Raw genomic sequence first — 18,994 nt, forward strand, 5'->3', positions numbered from 1 at the left:
GCACCGCATCTGAAGGGTTAAACGGGTGAGATCAATACTAATATCGATCTCACCCGGCAGAGCAGGGACGCCCCCAGCCCTCAGCTACCTCTGGCTACTGAGAGCAGGGAGATTTGACAGCTCCCTGCTCTGTTCACTTATTTCGATGCCGCGACGTAAAAAGTCTATGGCATCGGAATAAGGCCCGTTAGTGACCGACGTAAAAACACTATGGGCCGGTCACTAACGGGTTAAGAAACTAATTAGCATAAATCTAAAATCGCTCATAACTTGCTCAAAAATGATTGTTTTTTTAAAATAAAAACCACTGTTGTTATCTACATTACAGCACCGATCATATTATTATAAACAAATGTCTCATGGGACTATAACGTAATTTGGGTTAAGCTGCCAGCAAGTGTGGATTTCTAACCTCCCCAATGTCGGAATAGAAACTCCAAATACCATTTAAATATATACACGAGAAAAAGGAGTCAGATACTATTGAGCCATAAAAAGCCAATTGTATAGAAAATTACAAATTTTATTGGACAATACAAAAATACATGGTTAAAATACAGACTACAAATCAAATCACTGCATATCTCCAAAGTAGGAGAAAATATAGAACCACAATAGTAGTTTATATGTGCATAGAAATGGGAAAATTCCCCAAAAAGGTTGTCATCATTTTGCTCTAGAGTAAATACATCATAAGAGTACGACAAAGACTAAGGCCTCATGCACACAACCGTAAAAACTCCCGTTATTACGGGTCGTAATTACGACCCGTAATAACGGGCTCATAGACTTCTATTGGCCACGGGTACCTTCCCGTTTTCTTACGAGAAGGTGCCCGTGCCGTTAAAAAAGATAGAACATGTCCTATTTCAGGCCGTAATAACGGCACGGACAGTCCATAGAAGTCTATGGAGCTCCCGTAATGACGGGTGGCTACATGTGTGCACCCATCATTACGGCAGCGTTGCTAAGCGACGTCAGTAAATAGTCACTGTCCAGGGAGCTGAAAGAGTTAACTGATCGGCAGTAACTCTTTCAGCACCCTGGACAGTGACTACCGATCAGAATAAAGAGCAACCTGTAAAAAATAAAAATAAAAGACGTTCATACATACCGAGGACTTCCTGCTTCCTCCAGTCCGGTCTCCCGGGCGTTGCCTTGGTGCCGCGTCCCTCTCGACATCCGGCCCGACGTCCTGGCCGTCCTTGGATGACGTTTCAGCCCATGTGACCGCTGCAGCCAATCACAGGTCAATCACAGGCTGCAGCGGTCACATGGACTGCCGCGTCATCCAGGGATGTCGGGCTGGATGTGAAGAGAGGGACGCGTCACCTAGACAACGGCCGGGTAAGTATGAATTTCTTTAACTTTTATTACAGAAAGGGCTGTCCCTTCTCTCTATCCTGCACTGATAGAGAGAAGGGGCTGCCGATTAGTGCAGTGCTATTTTGCCGCCAAAAACGTGCCCGTAAATACGGGTGGAATACGGGTCGAATACGTGTGACACCGGACCCGTATTTACGCCAGTATTTACGGGTGGGAAAAAATACGGTCGTGTGCATGAGGCCTAACAGAGTATATATCCATTCATGTCCAAAACAATATGTTATATCCCCAATACAATGTGTCGTTGTAAAGAATAGTGGAGGATAGTGGCTACAGTTTAGTCTAATCTATACCCATTTAAGAATTGTTCAGAGGACAGAATAGTAGGCATAGCCTGTCCAAAACATCATTTAAGTGTACAAATAACCAGGCAATTAGCATAACAAAACCTCAGTTAGTAATATAAGTTACTAACCCATGTGGCTCCTCGGATGTAACAGCTCCCAAATGTGGAGAAAAACCCCAACGCGCGTTTCGCGTAGATTGCTTTTTCAGGAGCAGAGCTGGAATCCCAGACAGAGTGCTAGAAGCGGCTCTGCTCCGGGACTCCAGCTCTGGGCAAGCCCCTGACATCACTGTGGCAGCATCTGCGGAGGGCACTGTGGCAGCATCTGCGGAGGGCACTGTGGCAGCATCTGCGGAGGGCACTGTGGCAGCACCTACGAAGGGCACTGTGGCAGCATCTACGGAGGGCACTGTGGCAGCATCTACAGAGGGCACTGTGGCAGCATCTACAGAGGGCACTGTGGCAGCATCTACGGAGGGCACTGTGGCAGCATCTACGGAGGGCACTGTGGCAGCATCTACGGAGGGCACTGTGGCAGCATCTACGGAGGGCACTGTGGCAGCATCTACGGAGGGCACTGTGGCAGCATCTACAGAGGGAACTGTGGCAGCATCTACAGAGGACACTGTGGCATCATCTACAGAGGGCCCTGGCATCATCTACAGAGGGCACTGTGGCAGCATCTACAGCAGGGGTCTCAAACTCGGCCGGGTAAGTGGGCCGCATATAGAAAAAATGGGAAGTTGACGGGCCGCAGTACTTTCAAATTTGATACAATACAAAATAATTGTTAATCAATTAGTTATTTGAACTACTATAACACTATATTACTATAATAATACCGCTAGGTTTAAAATTTGAGATATTTCTCCACGTGCTTATTTCAACAATCCAGCTTTCCAGTTTGTGTCGCTAAATGCAGATGCTGCCGCAGAGTCCTCCGTAGATGCTGCCGCAGAGTCCTCCGTAGATGCCGCAGAGTCCTCCGCAGAGCCCTCCGCAGATGCTGCCACAGAGCCCTCCGCAGATGCAGCCGCAGAGCCCTCCGCAGATGCTGCCGCAGAGCCCTCCGCAGATGCTGCCGCAGAGCCCTCCGCAGATGCTGCCGCAGAGCCCTCCGCAGATGCTGCCGCAGAGCCCTCCGCAGATGCTGCCGCAGAGCCCTCCGTAGATGCTGCCGCAGTGTGCCCTCCGTAGATGCTGCCGCAGTGTGCCCTCCGTAGATGCTGCCGCAGTGTGCCCTCCGTAGATGCTGCCGCAGTGTGCCCTCCGTAGATGCTGCCGCAGTGTGCCCTCCGTCGATACTGCCGCAGTGTGCCCTCCGTAGATGCTGCCGCAGTGTGCCCTCCCCAGATGCTGCCGCAGAGCCCTCCGCAGATTCTGCCGCAGAGTCCTCCGCAGAGCCCTCCGCAGATGCTGCTGCAGAGCCTTCCGCAATTAGTTATTTGAACTACTATAACACTATATTACTATAATAATACCGCTAGGTTTAAAATTTGAGATATTTCTCCACGTGCTTATTTCAACAATCCAGCTTTCCAGTTTGTGTCGCTAAATGCAGATGCTTCCGCAGAGTCCTCCGCAGATGCTGCCGCAGAGCCCTCCGCAGATGCTGCCGCAGAGCCCTCCGCAGATGCTGCCGTACAGCCCTCCGCAGATGCTGCCGCAGAGCCCTCCGCAGATGCTGCCGCAGAATCCTCCGCAATTAGTTATTTGAACTACTATAACACTATATTACTATAATAATACGGCTAGGTTTAAAATTTGAGATATTTCTCCACGTGCTTATTTCAACAATCCAGCTTTCCAATTTATGTCGCTAAATGCAGATGCTGCCGCAGAGTCCTCCGTAGATGCTGCCGCAGAGTCCTCCGTAGATGCTGCCGCAGAGTCCTCCGCAGAGCCCTCCACAGATGCTGCCGCAGAGCCCTCCGCAGATGCTGCCGCAGAGCCCTCCGCAGATGCTGCCGCAGAGCCCTCCGCAGATGCTGCCGCAGAGCCCTCCGCAGATGCTGCCGCAGAGTCCTCCGCAGATGCTGCCGCAGAGTCCTCCGCAGATGCTGCCGCAGAGTCCTCCGTAGATGCTGCCGCAGTGCGCCCTCCGTAGATGCTGCCGCAGTGCGCCCTCCGTAGATGCTGCCTCAGTGCTGCCCCAGTCCCGGGCAGAGCGCTAGTAGGCTCTTCCTGGGACTCCAGCTGGGCTCCTGACATCACTGGGACTCCTGCTCTGGGGAAGCCCCTGACATCATTGTCGATTGTTCATATGTGGACAGCGATGTCAGGGAATTCCACAGAGTCCAGGAGCAGAGCCGACACCAGCGCTCTGCTCGGGACTCCGGCTCTGGGGAAGCCCCAGACATCGCTGTTCATATGTGGACGGAGATGTCAGGGAATTCCACAGAGTCCAGGAGCAGAGCCGACACCAGCGCTCTGCTCCGCTCTGGGGAAGACCCTGACACACTGTCCACATATGGGCAGCGATGTCAGGGAATTCCACAGAGTCCCGGAGCAGAGCCGACACCAGCGCTCTGCTCGGGACACCGGCTCTGGGGAAGCCCTAGACATCGCTGTTCATATGTGGACAGCGATGTCAGGGAATTCCACAGAGTCCAGGAGCTAGCCGACACCAGCGCTCTGCTCTGGGGAAGACCCTGACACATTGTCTATATATGGGCAGCGATGTCAGGGAATTCCACAGAGTCCCGGAGCAGAGCCTGTACTAGCGCTCTGCCCGGGACTCCGGCTCTGGGGAAGCCCCAGACATCGCTGTTCATATGTGGACAGCGATGTCAGGGAATTCCAGAGTCTCGGAGCAGAGCCGATACTAGCGGCTCTGTGTCCCGCGGGCCGCAGATGACAGCCCCAGGGGCCGCATGCGGCCCGCGGGCCGCGTGCTTGAGACCCCTGATCTACAGAGAGCACTGTGACATTGTCTACAGAGGGCACTGTGGCATTATCTACAGAGGGTACTGTGGCAGTATGTACAGAGGGCACTGTGGCAGTATGTACAGAGGACACTGTGGCATTATCTAGGGGTATGTTGCATTATCTACAGAGGGCACTGTGGCATTATCTAGGGGTGTGTTGCATTATCTACAGAGGGTACTGTGGCAGCATCTACAGAGGGCACTGTGGCATTATCTACAGAGGGCACTGGGGCAGCATCTACAGAGGACTCTGCGGCAGCATCCACAGAGGGCACTGCGGCAGCATCCCCTGAGGGCACTGTGGCACTATCTAAAAAGGGGCTGCCCAATCTTGACATGTGTGTCTGCTAACTGAGCCGCCGGACTGCATTTAGCGACACTTAAACTGGAAAACTGGATTGTTGAAATACACTACTGTTCAAAAGTTTGGGGTCACCCAGACAATTTTGTGTTTTCCATGAAAACTCACACTTATATTTATCAAATGAGTTGCAAAATGACTGGAAAATATAGTCAAGACATTGACAGGGTTAGTAATAATGATTTTTATTTGAAATAATAATTTTCTCCTTCAAACTTTGCTTTCGTCAAAGAATGCTCCATTTGCAGCAATTACAGCATTGCAGACCTTTGGCATTCTAGCTGTTAATTTGCTGAGGTAATCGGGAGAAATTTCACCCCATGCTTCCAGAAGGCCCTCCCACAAGATGGATTGGCTTGATGGGCACTTCTTGCGTACCATACGGTCAAGCTGCTCCCACAACAGCTCTATGGGGTTGAGATCTGGTGACTGCGCTGGCCACTCCATTACAGATAGAATACCAGCTGCCTGCTTCTTCCCTAAATAGTTCTTGCATAATTTGGAGGTGTGTTTTGGGTCATTGTCCTGTTGTAGGATGAAATTGGCTCCAATCAAGCGCTGTCCACAGGGTATGGCATGGCGTTGCAAAATGGAGTGATAGCCTTCCTTATTCAAAATCCCTTTTACCTTGTACAAATCTCCCACTTTACCAGCACCAAAGCAACCCCAGACCATCACATTACCTCCACCATGCTTGACAGATGGCGTCAGGCACTCTTTCAGCATCTTTTCAGTTGTTCTGCGTCTCACAAATGTTCTTCTGTGTGATCCAAACACCTCAAACTTTGATTCGTCTGTCTATAACACTTTTTTCCAATCTTCCTCTGTCCAATGTCTGTGTGCTTTTGCCCATATTAATCTTTTCCTTTTATTAGCCAGTCTCAGATATGGCTTTTTCTTTGCCAATCTGCCCTGAAGGCCAGCATCCCGGAGTCGCCTCTTCACTGTAGACGTTGACACAGGCGTTTTGCGGGTATTATTTAATGAAGCTGCTAGTTGAGGACCTGTGAGGCGTCTATTTCTCAAACTAGAGACTCTAATGTACTTGTCTTGTTGCTCAGTTGTGCAGCGGGGCCTCCCACTTCTCTTTCTACTCTGGTTAGAGCCTGTTTGTGCTGTCCTCTGAAGGGAGTAGTACACACCGTTGTTGGAAATTTTCAGTTTCTTGGCAATTTCTCGCATGGAATAGCCTTCATTTCTAAGAACAAGAATACACTGTCGAGTTTCACATGAAAGCTCTCTTTTTCTAGCCATTTTGAGAGTTTAATCGAACCCACAAATGTAATGCTCCAGATTCTCAACTAGCTCAAAGGAAGGTCAGTTTTATAGCTCCTCTAAACAGCAAAACTGTTTACAGCGGTGCTAACATAATTGCACAAGGGTTTTCAAGTGTTTTCTAATCATCCGTTAGCCTTCTAACACAGTTAGCAAACACAATGTACCATTAGAACACTGGAGTGATGGTTGATGGAAATGGGCCTCCTTACACCTATGTAGATATTGCATTAAGAAACAGACGTTTGCAGCTAGAATAGTCATTTAGCACATTAACAATGTATAGAGTGTATTTCTGATTAATTTAATGTTATCTTCATTGAAAAAAACTGTGCTTTTCTTGCAAAAATAAGGAAATTTCTAAGTGACCCTAAACTTTTGAACGGTAGTGTAAGTACGTGGAGAAATATCTCAAATTTTAAACCTAGCGGTATTATTATAGTAATGTAGTATTATTATTATAGTAATGTAGTATTATTATAGTAGATCAAATAACTAATTGATTAACAATAATTTTGTATTGTATCAAATTTGAAAGTAATGCGGCCCGTCAACTTCCCATTTTTTGTATATGCAGCCCACTTACCCGGCCGAGTTTGAGACCCCTGGTTTACTAAATTTAATTTTCCTTTAACCTGCAATATATTTTCATTTATTGGAACTGAATGTTATGCTACTGTATAGACGCACCAATAAACTCCCCGACCACATGTAGTTGGTCAGATTGGCCATATTATAGGCCATTGAGATTGCAATGGCCACTGATATCAATGATGCAGCAGATATGAACTGGTTGGGATTGACTGTTTTGCACCATAGACATAAATTATAAGTACAAATGCTAGTTATCACAATGCCTATTGTCAGGGCAAAATACTGTACCCATATGTGATTCCCTCTGAGTTTTCCATTGATACTGTTATTGATTGTTCTTATACAGGAAACTGGGTAGATAGGACACCAGTTCATGATGCATCGAGACAAGGTCAGGCACTACAGCTCAAACAACTGATCGAAAGTGGAGTTTGTGTGAATCTGGTTACGGTGGACTCCATTACACCATTGCACGAAGCCTGTCTTAATGGCCACATTCAGTGTGTGCAGCTACTGCTTTCTGCTGGTGCACAGGTTTGTAACGCTATGGATTGGTTTATTTAACGTTTCATTTCAGGTAATGTCCTAACCTAAGTGTGAATAGACCTTCCCTGGTCCCCCACTGTGTGCCCCTTCTATAAGACTGTTACCGCAATAAAGCAGTGCGGCTGCGGTCAAGTGCCATTCAAATGGGTGGCTCATGATACACAACTGCAGTCTTTCTGGTGGGGGCCATGGCGAAATTTTTTTTCCAATCCAGTAAAACCACTTTAACCCCTTACTGCACCAGGACGCATCGGTACGTCCTGTATTGCAGTGCTTTACGGCACCAGGACGTACCGGTGCGTCCTGGCTAAAAACTGTCACCCTGTCAAAGGACAGGATGACAGAACTGTGCCATCAACTGTTTATGACAGTTGATCGGCACAGTAAGACTGCAGGGGACCAATCACAGGGGTCCCCGTGCGGCGATCACTGTGATTGGTCAGTCACAGCAGACTGACCAATCACAGCTCCTTGATAATGTGTATGTGATGGCGCTGGCTCAGAAGCTGAGCCAGCGGCATCACCGCCGGTTATCGGCTGTCCGACACCCCGCTGTAACGGCCAAGACCTGAGGTAGGCTCCGATCCAGCCGATTAACTCCTTAGATGCAGCGATCGTTGCATCTATGTGGCTTCTAGCCTGTCGGCAAGCATAATGGGCGCGGGTGTCAGCTGTTTGTAACAGCTGACATCCTGCTCTAACGGCCAGGACCGGAGCTAGGCTCCGATCCGGCCGATTAACCCCTTAGATGCAGCAATCGCTGCATCTAGGTGGCTAGATCGCACCCTATGGTTGCTAATGGCAACCATCGGCACCCGCGGAGCTATGGCAATCGTAGCCTAACAATGGCTTCCTAGTACGGAAGCCTATTAGGCCCCGCCGGGAGGTGAAGCCTAATAGGCTTGCTGTCACTGAATAGCTGACAGCTCTAATACACTGCACTATGTAGGTAGTGCAGTTTATTAGAAAAGAATATCAGGGAGAATGGAGATATATTAGAATATTAGAATAGCGATCAGATCTTCATGCCTTCATATCCCCTAGGGGGACAAAAAAAAAAAAGTTAAAACAAGTTAATAAAAATGTTGTAAAAAATAAAATTTTCACGTTTAAAAAAACTATAACAGACTTTTTCCCCATAAGTCTTTTATTATAGGAAAAACCGGAAAACATAAAAAAAAAGTACACATATGTGATATCAGCGCGTTCGTAACGACCCCAACTATAAAAATATCATGCTATTTTACCCGCACGGTGACACCGTAAAAATATAAAATAAAAAACAATTCCAGAATCGCTATTTTTTAGTCACTACCCCTCTCAAAACAGATTAAAAAAAGGGATATAAAAGTTGCATGTTCCCCAAAATTATAACATTAAAAACTACAAACCGTCCCGCAAAAAACAAGCCCTCCCACAGCTTTTTTGACTGAAAAATAAAAAAGTTATGGCTCTCAGAATATGGTGACACAAAAAATAAATTATTTGAAAAGTGATTTTATTGCGCAGGCGCTGCAAAACATAAAAAAAACTGTATACATATGGTATCGCCGTAATCGTACCGACTTGCAGGATAAAGTAAAATTGTCATTTATAGCGCATGGTCAACGCCGTAATTTTTTTAATAAAAAACATCAGAATTGCTAGTTTTTGGTCACCTTGCTTGCCAAAAAATGAAATAAAAAGTGATCAAAAAATCACATGTACCCCAAAATGGTACCAGTGAAATCTACAGATGGTCCCGCAACAAATAAGCCCTCACACAGCTCCGGTGGAGAAAAAATAAAAAAGTTCTGGCTCTCAGAATATGGCGATGCACAATGTGCAGTGTTCCAAAAGCGGATAAGATTGGGCACCGTTTATCAGTGCGACACCGGCCACATATCTATGAATAATTATTTATTTACCGCATTATTATACCCTCTTATTATGCCCTGATGTACCCCGCACATCTTACATATGATCCTACGTCATAAACTGAAATACCAGCAAAACCCCAAACAAAACTACCACTAAGCAAAATCTGCGCTCCAAAAGCCAAATGGCGCTCCCTCCATTCTGAGCCCTGCAGCGTGCTCAAACAGCACTTCATGTCCACATATATGGCATTGCCATACCCGGGAGAACCCGCTTAACAGTTTGAGGTATTTGTCTTCAGTGGCACGAATTGGGCACAACATATTGTGCACTAAAATGGCATATACCTGCCACTGAGCATTCATTTCTAATAAAAAACAAACGTGTGGTCAAAATGCTCACCACACCCCTTAAAAAATGCCTTGAGGGGTGCAGTTTCCAAAATGAGGGTCACTACTTGGGGGTTTGTTTTACTTTTTGACCCCAGAGCCCTGCCATTGTGGGCCAATGCTGTGAAAATCACCAAAATAGGCCTCACACGCACATTTGCTCTTTCACTCCTAAGCCCTGTCATATGTCCAGGCAAATGATAAATGCCTTGAGGGGTGTAGTTTACAAAATGGGGTCACTTCCCAGGGTTTTACACTCTATTCTGGTACCTAAGTGACCGCTGCAAATGCGACATGGCACCTGTACACCAGTCCAGCAAAATCTGCGCTCTAGAAGCCAAATGGTTCTCATTCCATTTTGAGCTTTACCATGTGCCCAAACAGCAGTTTAGGGCCACACATGGGGTATTGCCATACTCGGGAGAAATTGGGTAACAAAGTGTGTGTTGTTTTTTCTCCTATTATCCCCTGTGGGAAAAAAAATTGGACGCAAAACTACATATTTTTTGGGAATAAATTTATTTTTCATTTTCACTGCCTCATTCTAATACAATCAATGAAACACCTGTGGGATCTAAGTGCTCACCACCCCCCTAGATGATTACCCTGAGGGGTGTAATTTCCAAAATGGAGGTTTCTACTGTACTGATACCTCAGGGGCTCTGCAAATGTGACTTGGCGCCCAAAAAACAATCAACCAAAATCTACATGCCAAGTAGCGCTAATGCCATTCTGAGCCCTGCGGTGTGTCCAAACAGCAGTTTATGACCACTTATGGGTTAGTGCCGTACTCGGGAGAAATTGCTTTACAAATGCTTTTTCTCCTTTATTTCTTGTGAAAATGAAAAGATTTCAACATTTTAGTGGAAAGAATGTAGATTTTTGTTTTCACTGCCTAATTCCAATAAATTCAGCAAATACAATGTGGGGTCAAAATGGCCACTATACTGCTAGATAAATTCCATGAGGGGTGTAGTTTCCCAAATGGGGTCACTTTTTTACGGGGTCTGCACTGATTTTGCACCACAGGGGCTTTGCAAATGTGACATGGTGCCGCAAACCATTCCAGCAAAACTTGAGCTCCAAAAGTCAAATGGCACTCCGTCCTTTCTAAGCCCTGCCGTGTGTCCAAACAGCATTTTATTACCACATTTGGGGTATTGCTGTACTCAGAATAGTTTGCTTTACAAATGTTGGGATGCTTTTTTTCCTTTATCTATTGTCAAAATGAAAAAATATGAGCTAAAACGACATTTTATTAGAAAAAATTTAGATTTTCAATTTCACAGCATAATTCCCATAAATTCTTCAAAAACTGTGTGGGATCAAAATGCTAGAAATAGGGGGGCGTGGCTTGGCCGGCAGACTTGATGGCCGCGTAGAACTTGTGCTCCTGTAAACCGGGGCTCACTCAGGACATTTAAAGCGCCTGCCAGCGACTTTAACGCTATCCTCGACAAGGGTAATGTTATTAGCAGTGATGGGCAGGAAAAAACCTGTGAAAGCTAAATCCAGCAAGCTGCTGAAACACTTTTTCTTCTCCGACGGAGAAAACAAATATGGCGCCGCATCCCGGCTCCATGCCAACAGAGGAAAGGCCACCTCTCCAGTGCAAACTGCACTGCAAGCAGGTATGCTTACACCCTGCATCCCAGAGTCAGAAGCTGACAGAGGGTGCCAGTTCTCATTAAATAGTGACTGGAACTTATCCTCACCAGATCTCCCAGACACGAGGGGGGATTCCTCACCTCCCATGCAGGGAAGGTAACTTCTCATCCACTCCAACCAGTGCCCACGAGCATACCTATGTCTCCCTTAGAGACACCTCACCAACCTTATCCCTTGGTTGTCAGCCCTCTGGTTATGTCTGACACTCAAGATAACTTCATGGCTTTTCAGACTTCAGACAGGATGGTGTGTGAAACGACACGTAAAGCTATGCTTCTGCCACTTAGGGGCTCTCTACAACGCGTTCCAAATTATTATGCAAATGTTATTTTTCGCTGATTTTCCTAAATAGTTGATGCAAATGACAGTCAGTATAATCTTCAAGCCATCAACCGTTGGAGTATAATGCGAATTTTATTGAACAAATCTCCTAATGATAACAGATTTGTTTTTAGAAGTAAAAAAACTCAAAATGCACTGTTTCAAATTATTATGCAGGACAGTTTCTGCTAGAATATCTTTGCAGGATGTCAGAATAGCCTCCCAGAGCTTCTGTTTAGATGTGAACTGCCTCCAACCCTCATAGATATTTTGCTTGAGGATGCTCCAAAGGTTCTCAATAGGGTTGAGGTCAGGGGAACATGGTGGCCACACCATGAGTTTCTCTCCTTTTATGCCCATAGCAGCCAATGACACAGCATGAGATGGTGCATGATGCATTGTCATGCATTGTCATTCATGAAGATAATTTTGCTACGGAAGGCACGGTTCTTATTTTTGTACCACGGAAGAAAGTGGTGCAGAGGTCATTTTCACACCGTCAGGGACACTAAAGTGGCCTATCAGCTCTCTCCTTATGATTCCAGCCCAAGACATGACTACGTCACATCCTTGCTGACGTCGCTGTAAAGGATCTGCCAGGCACAGCTTCGGGGTTAACGCCCATAGGTAATCAGTCTTCACCTGAGTCTATGTCTCTGAGACTGACTCCAGCTTCCACCACTCAGACTGGCAGGCTTAGGAGTGGGAGAGCCTATCGCAGCCTGGCCAGACTCAGCTAGCTCCCGCCCTCTGTCTATTTATACCTGCCTTTCCTGTTCCTCCTTTGCTTGTGATTCTTCTTGTGTCGTTTCCTGGCCCAGCTACAGCTTCTGACTATTTGATCCTGCTCCATATTGACCCCGGCTTACTGACTACTCTCCTGCTCTGCGTTTGGTACCTCGTACACTCCTGGTTTGACTCTGCTCGTTCACCTCTCTTGTTGCTCACGGTGTTGCCGTGGGCAACTGCCCCATTTCCCTTAGCTTTGTGTACCCTTGTCTGTTTGTCTCGTGCACTTACTGAGCGTAGGGACCGCCGCCCAGTTGTACCCCGTTGCCTAGGGCGGGTCATTGCAAGTAGGCAGGGACAGAGTGGCGGGTAGATTAGGGCTCACTTGTCTGTTTCCCTACCCCTATCATTACATAATCACAAGCCCATTACCTAGTCTACCCTGGTCCCTGTCTCTACTATGGACCCCCTTGAGACCCTGGCCCAGCAAATGCAGGGTCTCTCCCTACAGGTCCAGGCCCTGGCTCAGAGGGTCAACCAGCCTGACGCTACCATGGTAGTGCCCCTCACCTCACCTCTTGAACCCCACCTCAAGTTGCCTGACCGGTTCTCAGAGGACCGGAGGACTTTTCTCTCCTTTCGGGAGAGTTGTAGGCTCTACTTTCGCTTAAAGCCTCACTCCTCAGGTTCTGAGAGCCAGCGGGTGGGTATAATTATGTCCCGGCTCCAGGAAGGGCCCCAAGAGTGGGCCTTCTCCTTGGCTCCTGACGCCCCTGAACTTTCCTCCGTTGATCATTTATTTTCTGCTCTCGGACTCATTTATGACGAGACTGACAGTACTGCCTTTGCCGAGAGTCAGCTGGTGACCTTACGTCAGGGTAAGAGACCTGTTGAGGAGTATTGTTCTGACTTTAGGAAGTGGTGCATAGCTTCTCGGTGGAATGACCCTGCCTTAAGGTGCCAGTTTAGGTTGGGTCTGTCGAACGCCCTGAAAGACCTGCTAGTTAGCTATCCCTCTTCTGACTCCCTAGACCAGGTTATGGCTTTAGCGGTACGACTTGACCGACGTCTCCGGGGAACGACAACTTGAACGTTTTTGTCTTTTCCCCTCTGACTCCCCCATGATGCCTCCCGAGGTCCCGTTGCTTCGCTCTTCCACGGAAGACTCGGAGGTACCTATGCAACTCGGGGCCTCCGTGTCCCCCCGACAACGTAGAGAGTTCCGCAGGAAGAATGGTCTCTGCTTCTATTGTGGGGATGACAAGCATCAAGTGAACACCTGTCCTAGGCGTAAGAATAAGCAGCCGGAAAACTTCCGCGCCTAAGTGATCATCGGGGAGGTCACTTGGGCGCACAGGTATTTCCCGTAAATATGAAACGTAATAAAATCTTGCTTCCCTTTCAGGTCTCTTTTGGTGGTAGGTCTGCTACCGGCAGTGCCTTCGTGGATTCAGGGTCTTCTGCTAATATCATGTCTGTGGAATTTGCTATGTCTCTAGCTATGCCTTTGATTGATTTGCCTAAACCTGTCCCGGTAGTGGGTATCGACTCCACTCCTCTTGCTAATGGTTATTTTACACAGTATACCCCTGTTTTTGAACTCCTTGTTGGCTCCATGCATTTGGAGCAGTGCTCTGTACTGTTGATGCAGGGATTATCATCCGAATTAGTTTTAGGCCTTCCCTGGTTGCAGTTGCATAATCCCACGTTTGACTGTAATACTGGGGAGCTTACCAAATGGGGTAATGAATGCTTGACGTCATGTTTTGCTGTTAATTCTATTTCTCCCCCTGAGGAGGTGAACACGCTACCTGAGTTTGTGCAGGACTTCGCTGATGTTTTCTCTAAGGAGGCCTCCGAAGTGTTACCTCCTCATAGAGAATACGATTGCGCTATCGAATTGGTACCAGGAGCTAAGCTCCCTAAGGGTAGGATATTTAATCTTTCTTGTTCCGAACGTGAAGCCATGAGAGAGTATATCCAGGAATGCCTGGTCAAGGGTTACATTCGCCCCTCTACTTCTCCGGTAGGTGCTGGCTTCTTCTTCGTAGGGAAGAAGGATGGTGGTCTTAGGCCATGCATTGACGTCCGTAACTTGAATAAGGTCACTGTAAGGAACCAGTATCCCCTTCCTTTGATTCCTGATCTCTTTAATCAGGTTCAGGGGGCCCAATGGTTCTCTGAGTTTGATCTACGGGGGGCGTATAACCTTATCCGCATCAAAGAGGGGGATGAGTGGAAGACTGCGTTTAACACGCCCGAAGGTCATTTCGAATACCTCGTCATGCCCTTTGGGTTGTGTAATGCTCCTGCGGTCTTCCAGAATTTCAGAAATGAGATTTTAAGGGATTACCTGGGGGTATTTCTTGTGGTGTACCTTGATGACATACTGGTGTTTTCCAAGGACTTGTCCTCCCACATTGAGCATGTCAGGAAGGTGCTCCAGGTCCTTCGGGAAAACAAACTGTTTGCGAAAACCGAAAAATGTGTGTTTGGGGTACAGGAGATACCATTTTTGGGTCAAATCCTCACTCCTCATGAATTCCGCATGGACCCCGCCAAGGTCCAGGCTGTGGCGGAATGGGTCCAACCTGCCTCCCTGAAGGCGTTACAGTGTTTCTTGGTATTCGCTAATTATTACAGGAGATTTATTGCTAACTTCTCGGTCATCGCTAAGCCTCTTACGGACCTCACTCGCAAAGGTGCTGATCTCCTCCATTGGCCTCCTGAGGCTGTCCAGGCTCTTGAGGTCCTTAAGAAGTGCTTTATCTCGGCCCCGGTGCTGGTTCAGCCCAACCAAATGGAGCCATTTATCGTGGAAGTTGACGTATCCGAGGTGGGAGTGGGGGCTGTCTTGTCCCAGGGTACCAGGTCCCTCACCCATCTCCGTCCCTGTGCCTACTTTTCCAGGAAGTTTTCGCCCACTGAGAGTAACTATAATATTGGCAACCGCGAACTCTTAGCCATTAAATGGGCATTTGAAGAGTGGCGCCACTTCCTGGAGGGGGCTAGGCACCAGGTAACGGTCCTTACCGACCACAAGAATCTGGTTTTCCTAGAATCTGCCCAGAGGCTTAACCCGAGACAAGCTCGATGGGCGCTATTTTTTTACCAGATTCAACTTTTTGGTTACCTATAGGGCTGGGTCTAAAAATATTAAGGCCGATGCACTGTCGCGTAGCTTCATGGCCAGCCCCCCTTCGTAGGAAGATCCTGCTTGTATTCTGCCTCCTGGTATAATCATTTCTTCTATTGATTCTGATTTAGTCTCAGAAATTGCGGCTGATCAAGGTTCAGCTCCCGGGAACCTTCCTGAGGACAAGCTGTTTGTTCCCCTGCAATTCCGGCTAAGGGTACTTAGGGAAAATCATGACTCTGCACAATCTGGCCATCCAGGCATCCTGGGTACCAAACACCTCATTGCTAGAAACTATTGGTGGCATGGGTTGACTAAAGACGTTAAGGCCTACGTCGCCGCTTGTGAGGTTTGTGCTAGGTCCAAGACTCCCAGGTCCCGACCAGCGGGCTTACTACGTTCTATGCCCATTCCCCAGAGACCTTGGACCCATATCTCCATGGATTTTATCACCGATTTGCCTCCATCTCAAGGCAAGTCGGTGGTGTGGGTTGTAGTAGACCGCTTCAGTAAGATGTGCCACTTTGTGCCCCTCAAGAAACTACCCAATGCCAAGACATTAGCTACCTTGTTTGTCAAACACATCCTGCGTCTCCATGGGGTCCCTGTCAATATTGTTTCGGACAGAGGGGTACAATTTGTTTCATTGCTTTGGAGAGCCTTCTGTAAAAAGTTGGAGATTGATCTGTCCTTCTCCTCTGCCTTCCATCCTGAAACTAATGGCCTAACCGAGAGGACTAATCAGTCTCTAGAACAATATTTAAGGTGTTTTATCTCTGACTGTCAATATGATTGGGTCTCATTCATTCCCCTCGCCGAATTTTCCCTTAATAACCGGGTCAGTAACTCGTCAGGGGTCTCCCCCTTTTTCTGTAATTTTGGGTTTAATCCACGGTTCTCCTCCATTTCACCTGGTAGTTCCAACAATCCCCGAGGTAGAGGTCGTTCATCGGGAACTGTGCACAGTCTGGGCCCAGGTTCAGAAGAACCTAGAGGCGTCCCAGAGCGTACAAAAAACTCAGGCTGATAGAAGACGGTCTGCTAACCCCTTGTTTATGGTCGGGGATCTGGTGTGGTTATCGTCTAGGAACTTGCGCCTTAAGGTCCCGTCCAAGAAATTTGCTCCCCGGTTTATTGGGCCGTATAAGGTCATTGAAGTCCTCAATCCTGTCTCCTTCCGACTGGAGTTGCCCCCATCTTTTCGAATACACGACGTGTTTCATGCCTCCCTCCTTAAACGCTGCTCCGCGTCCTTGGCTCCCTCGAGGAAACCTCCTGTTCCCGTTCTCACCCCTGAGGGGGTGGAATTCGAGGTGGCCAAGATTGTGGACAGCAAGATGGTCCAAGGCTCCCTCCAGTACCTGGTCCATTGGAGAGGATACGGGCCTGAGGAGAGGACTTGGGTACCCGCCCGGGATGTTCACGCTGGGGTATTGGTCAGGAAGTTCCACCTTCGTTTCCCCAATAAACCAGGTCCACTTAGAAAGGGTCCGGTGGCCCCTCATAAAAGGGGGGGGGGGGGTACTGTAAAGGATCTGCCAGGCACAGCTTCGGGGTTAACGCCCATAGGTAATCAGTCTTCACCTGAGTCTATGTCTCTGAGACTGACTCCAGCTTCCACCACTCAGGCTGGCAGGCTTAAGAGTGGGAGAGCCTATCGCAGCCTGGCCAGACTCCGCTAGCTCCCGCCCTCTGTCTATTTATACCTGCCTTTCCTGTTCCTCCTTTGCTTGTGATTCTTCTCGTGTGGTTTCCTGGCCCAGCTACAGCTTCTGACTATTTGATCCTGCTCCATATTGACCCCGGCTTACTGACTACTCTCCTGCTCTGCGTTTGGTACCTCGTACACTCCTGGTTTGACTCGGCTCGTTCACCTCTCTTGTTGCTCACGGTGTTGCCGTGGGCAACTGCCCCATTTCCCTTAGCTTTGTGTACCCTTGTCTGTTTGTCTCGTGCACTTACTGAGCGTAGGGACCGCCGCCCAGTTGTACCCCGTCGCCTAGGGCGGGTCGTTGCTAGTAGGCAGGGACAGAGTGGCGGGTAGATTAGGGCTCACTTGTCCGTTTCCCTACCCCTATCATTACAGTCGCAGCCTTGTTGTGACATGGTGGCCATTCACCAACCATCCACTACTACATCCATCTGGACCATCCGGGGTTGCACGGCACTCATCAGTAAACAACACGGTTTGAAAATTAGTCTTCATGTATTTCTGAGCCCACTGCAACCGTTTCTGCTTTTTGGATTGTTTAGGTGTGCCCATATAATAACTTTATGCACACTTACAAACCTCTGGAGGATCCTACACTTTGAGGTTTGCCGGACTCCAGAGGCACCAGCGACTTCAAATACTTGTTTGCTGCTTTGCAATGGAATTTTAGCAGCTGCTCTCCTAATCCTATTAATTTGTCTGGCAGAAACCTTCCTCATTATGCCTTTATCTGAACTAACCCGTCTGTGCTCTGAATCAGCCACAAATCTTTTCACAGTACGATGATCACGCTTAAGTTTTCTTGAAATATTCAATGTTTTCATATCTTGTCCAAGGTATTACACTATTTCACACTTTTCGGCAGCAGAGAGATCCTTTTTCTTTCCCATATTGCTTGAAACCTGTGGCCTGGATAATAATGTGGAACGTCCTTCTTAAGTAGTTTTCCTTTGATTGGGCATACCTGGAAAACTAATTATCACGGGTGTCTGAGATTGATTACAATGATCCAAAGAGCCCTAAGACACAATACCATCCATGAGTTTAATTGAAAAACTAATAATTAAATGTTTATGACACTTAAATCCAATGTACATATTAATTTGGAACACAGTGTACATGTGGACTTTACAAACATCATTGCACCTCTTCAATCCTCTTTAAACAGTCTGGGGGAGAGGGTCTCACATGTGGAGGATAAAATGAAGTCCTTTGCATCGGCTCATAATGATATGGTTGACTCTCATAATTCCCTGGAAGAGAAGATTTCCTCACTGCAGGCAAAACTGATAGACAGCGAGGATAGGAATCGCATATAGAAATAATATAATATTCAAATCTCGGAATCTGTACCTAATGTGGAACTTGAAAGCTATCTACATCTATTCAACAAGTGCATGCTACCTAACAGCACTTAGTACGAACTTTGCATTGACAGAGCACATAGGGATCCAAAGCCTAAAACCCTACCTGACTCTGTTCCTAGGGATGTTCTTGCACGATATACTTTCTTCCATGTCAAGGAAGGCCTGATGGAGAGGGCGAGGAAACAACAACCATTTCCACCACCCTATACCACATTCACTGTTCACTGATTTGTCGGCGGCTACTTTGCAGGCCAGAAGAAATTTTGCGGATATCACTTAGTCTCTGAGGAAACACTCCATACCTTACCGCCCGACCAAGCTATTGATTAATCTGGCTGGCGCCATGAGTGTCATTCTTTCACCCAAAGAGGGCATCTCTATGTTGGCAAGTTGGAACATTCAAGCGGAACGGTCCTCCACGTCAGTTCCAGCAAAGCGATC

At 47.5% G+C, this 18,994-nt stretch overlaps 1 protein-coding gene across 2 annotated transcripts in view; it reads left to right on the forward strand.

Moving 5' to 3' along the window:
* ASB13 (ankyrin repeat and SOCS box containing 13) overlaps nt 1-18,994 on the forward strand; it is a 75,746-nt gene that overhangs the window by 38,131 nt on the left and 18,621 nt on the right. For both annotated transcript variants that reach the window (XM_075857500.1, XM_075857499.1), the window contains one exon: nt 7,176-7,363. In XM_075857500.1, the coding sequence (XP_075713615.1) occupies nt 7,176-7,363 (188 nt within the window). The remainder of the gene's footprint in view (nt 1-7,175; nt 7,364-18,994) is intronic.

The sequence above is a fragment of the Rhinoderma darwinii genome, chromosome 3, assembly GCF_050947455.1.
Source record: "Rhinoderma darwinii isolate aRhiDar2 chromosome 3, aRhiDar2.hap1, whole genome shotgun sequence".
Taxonomy (NCBI): domain Eukaryota; kingdom Metazoa; phylum Chordata; class Amphibia; order Anura; family Rhinodermatidae; genus Rhinoderma; species Rhinoderma darwinii.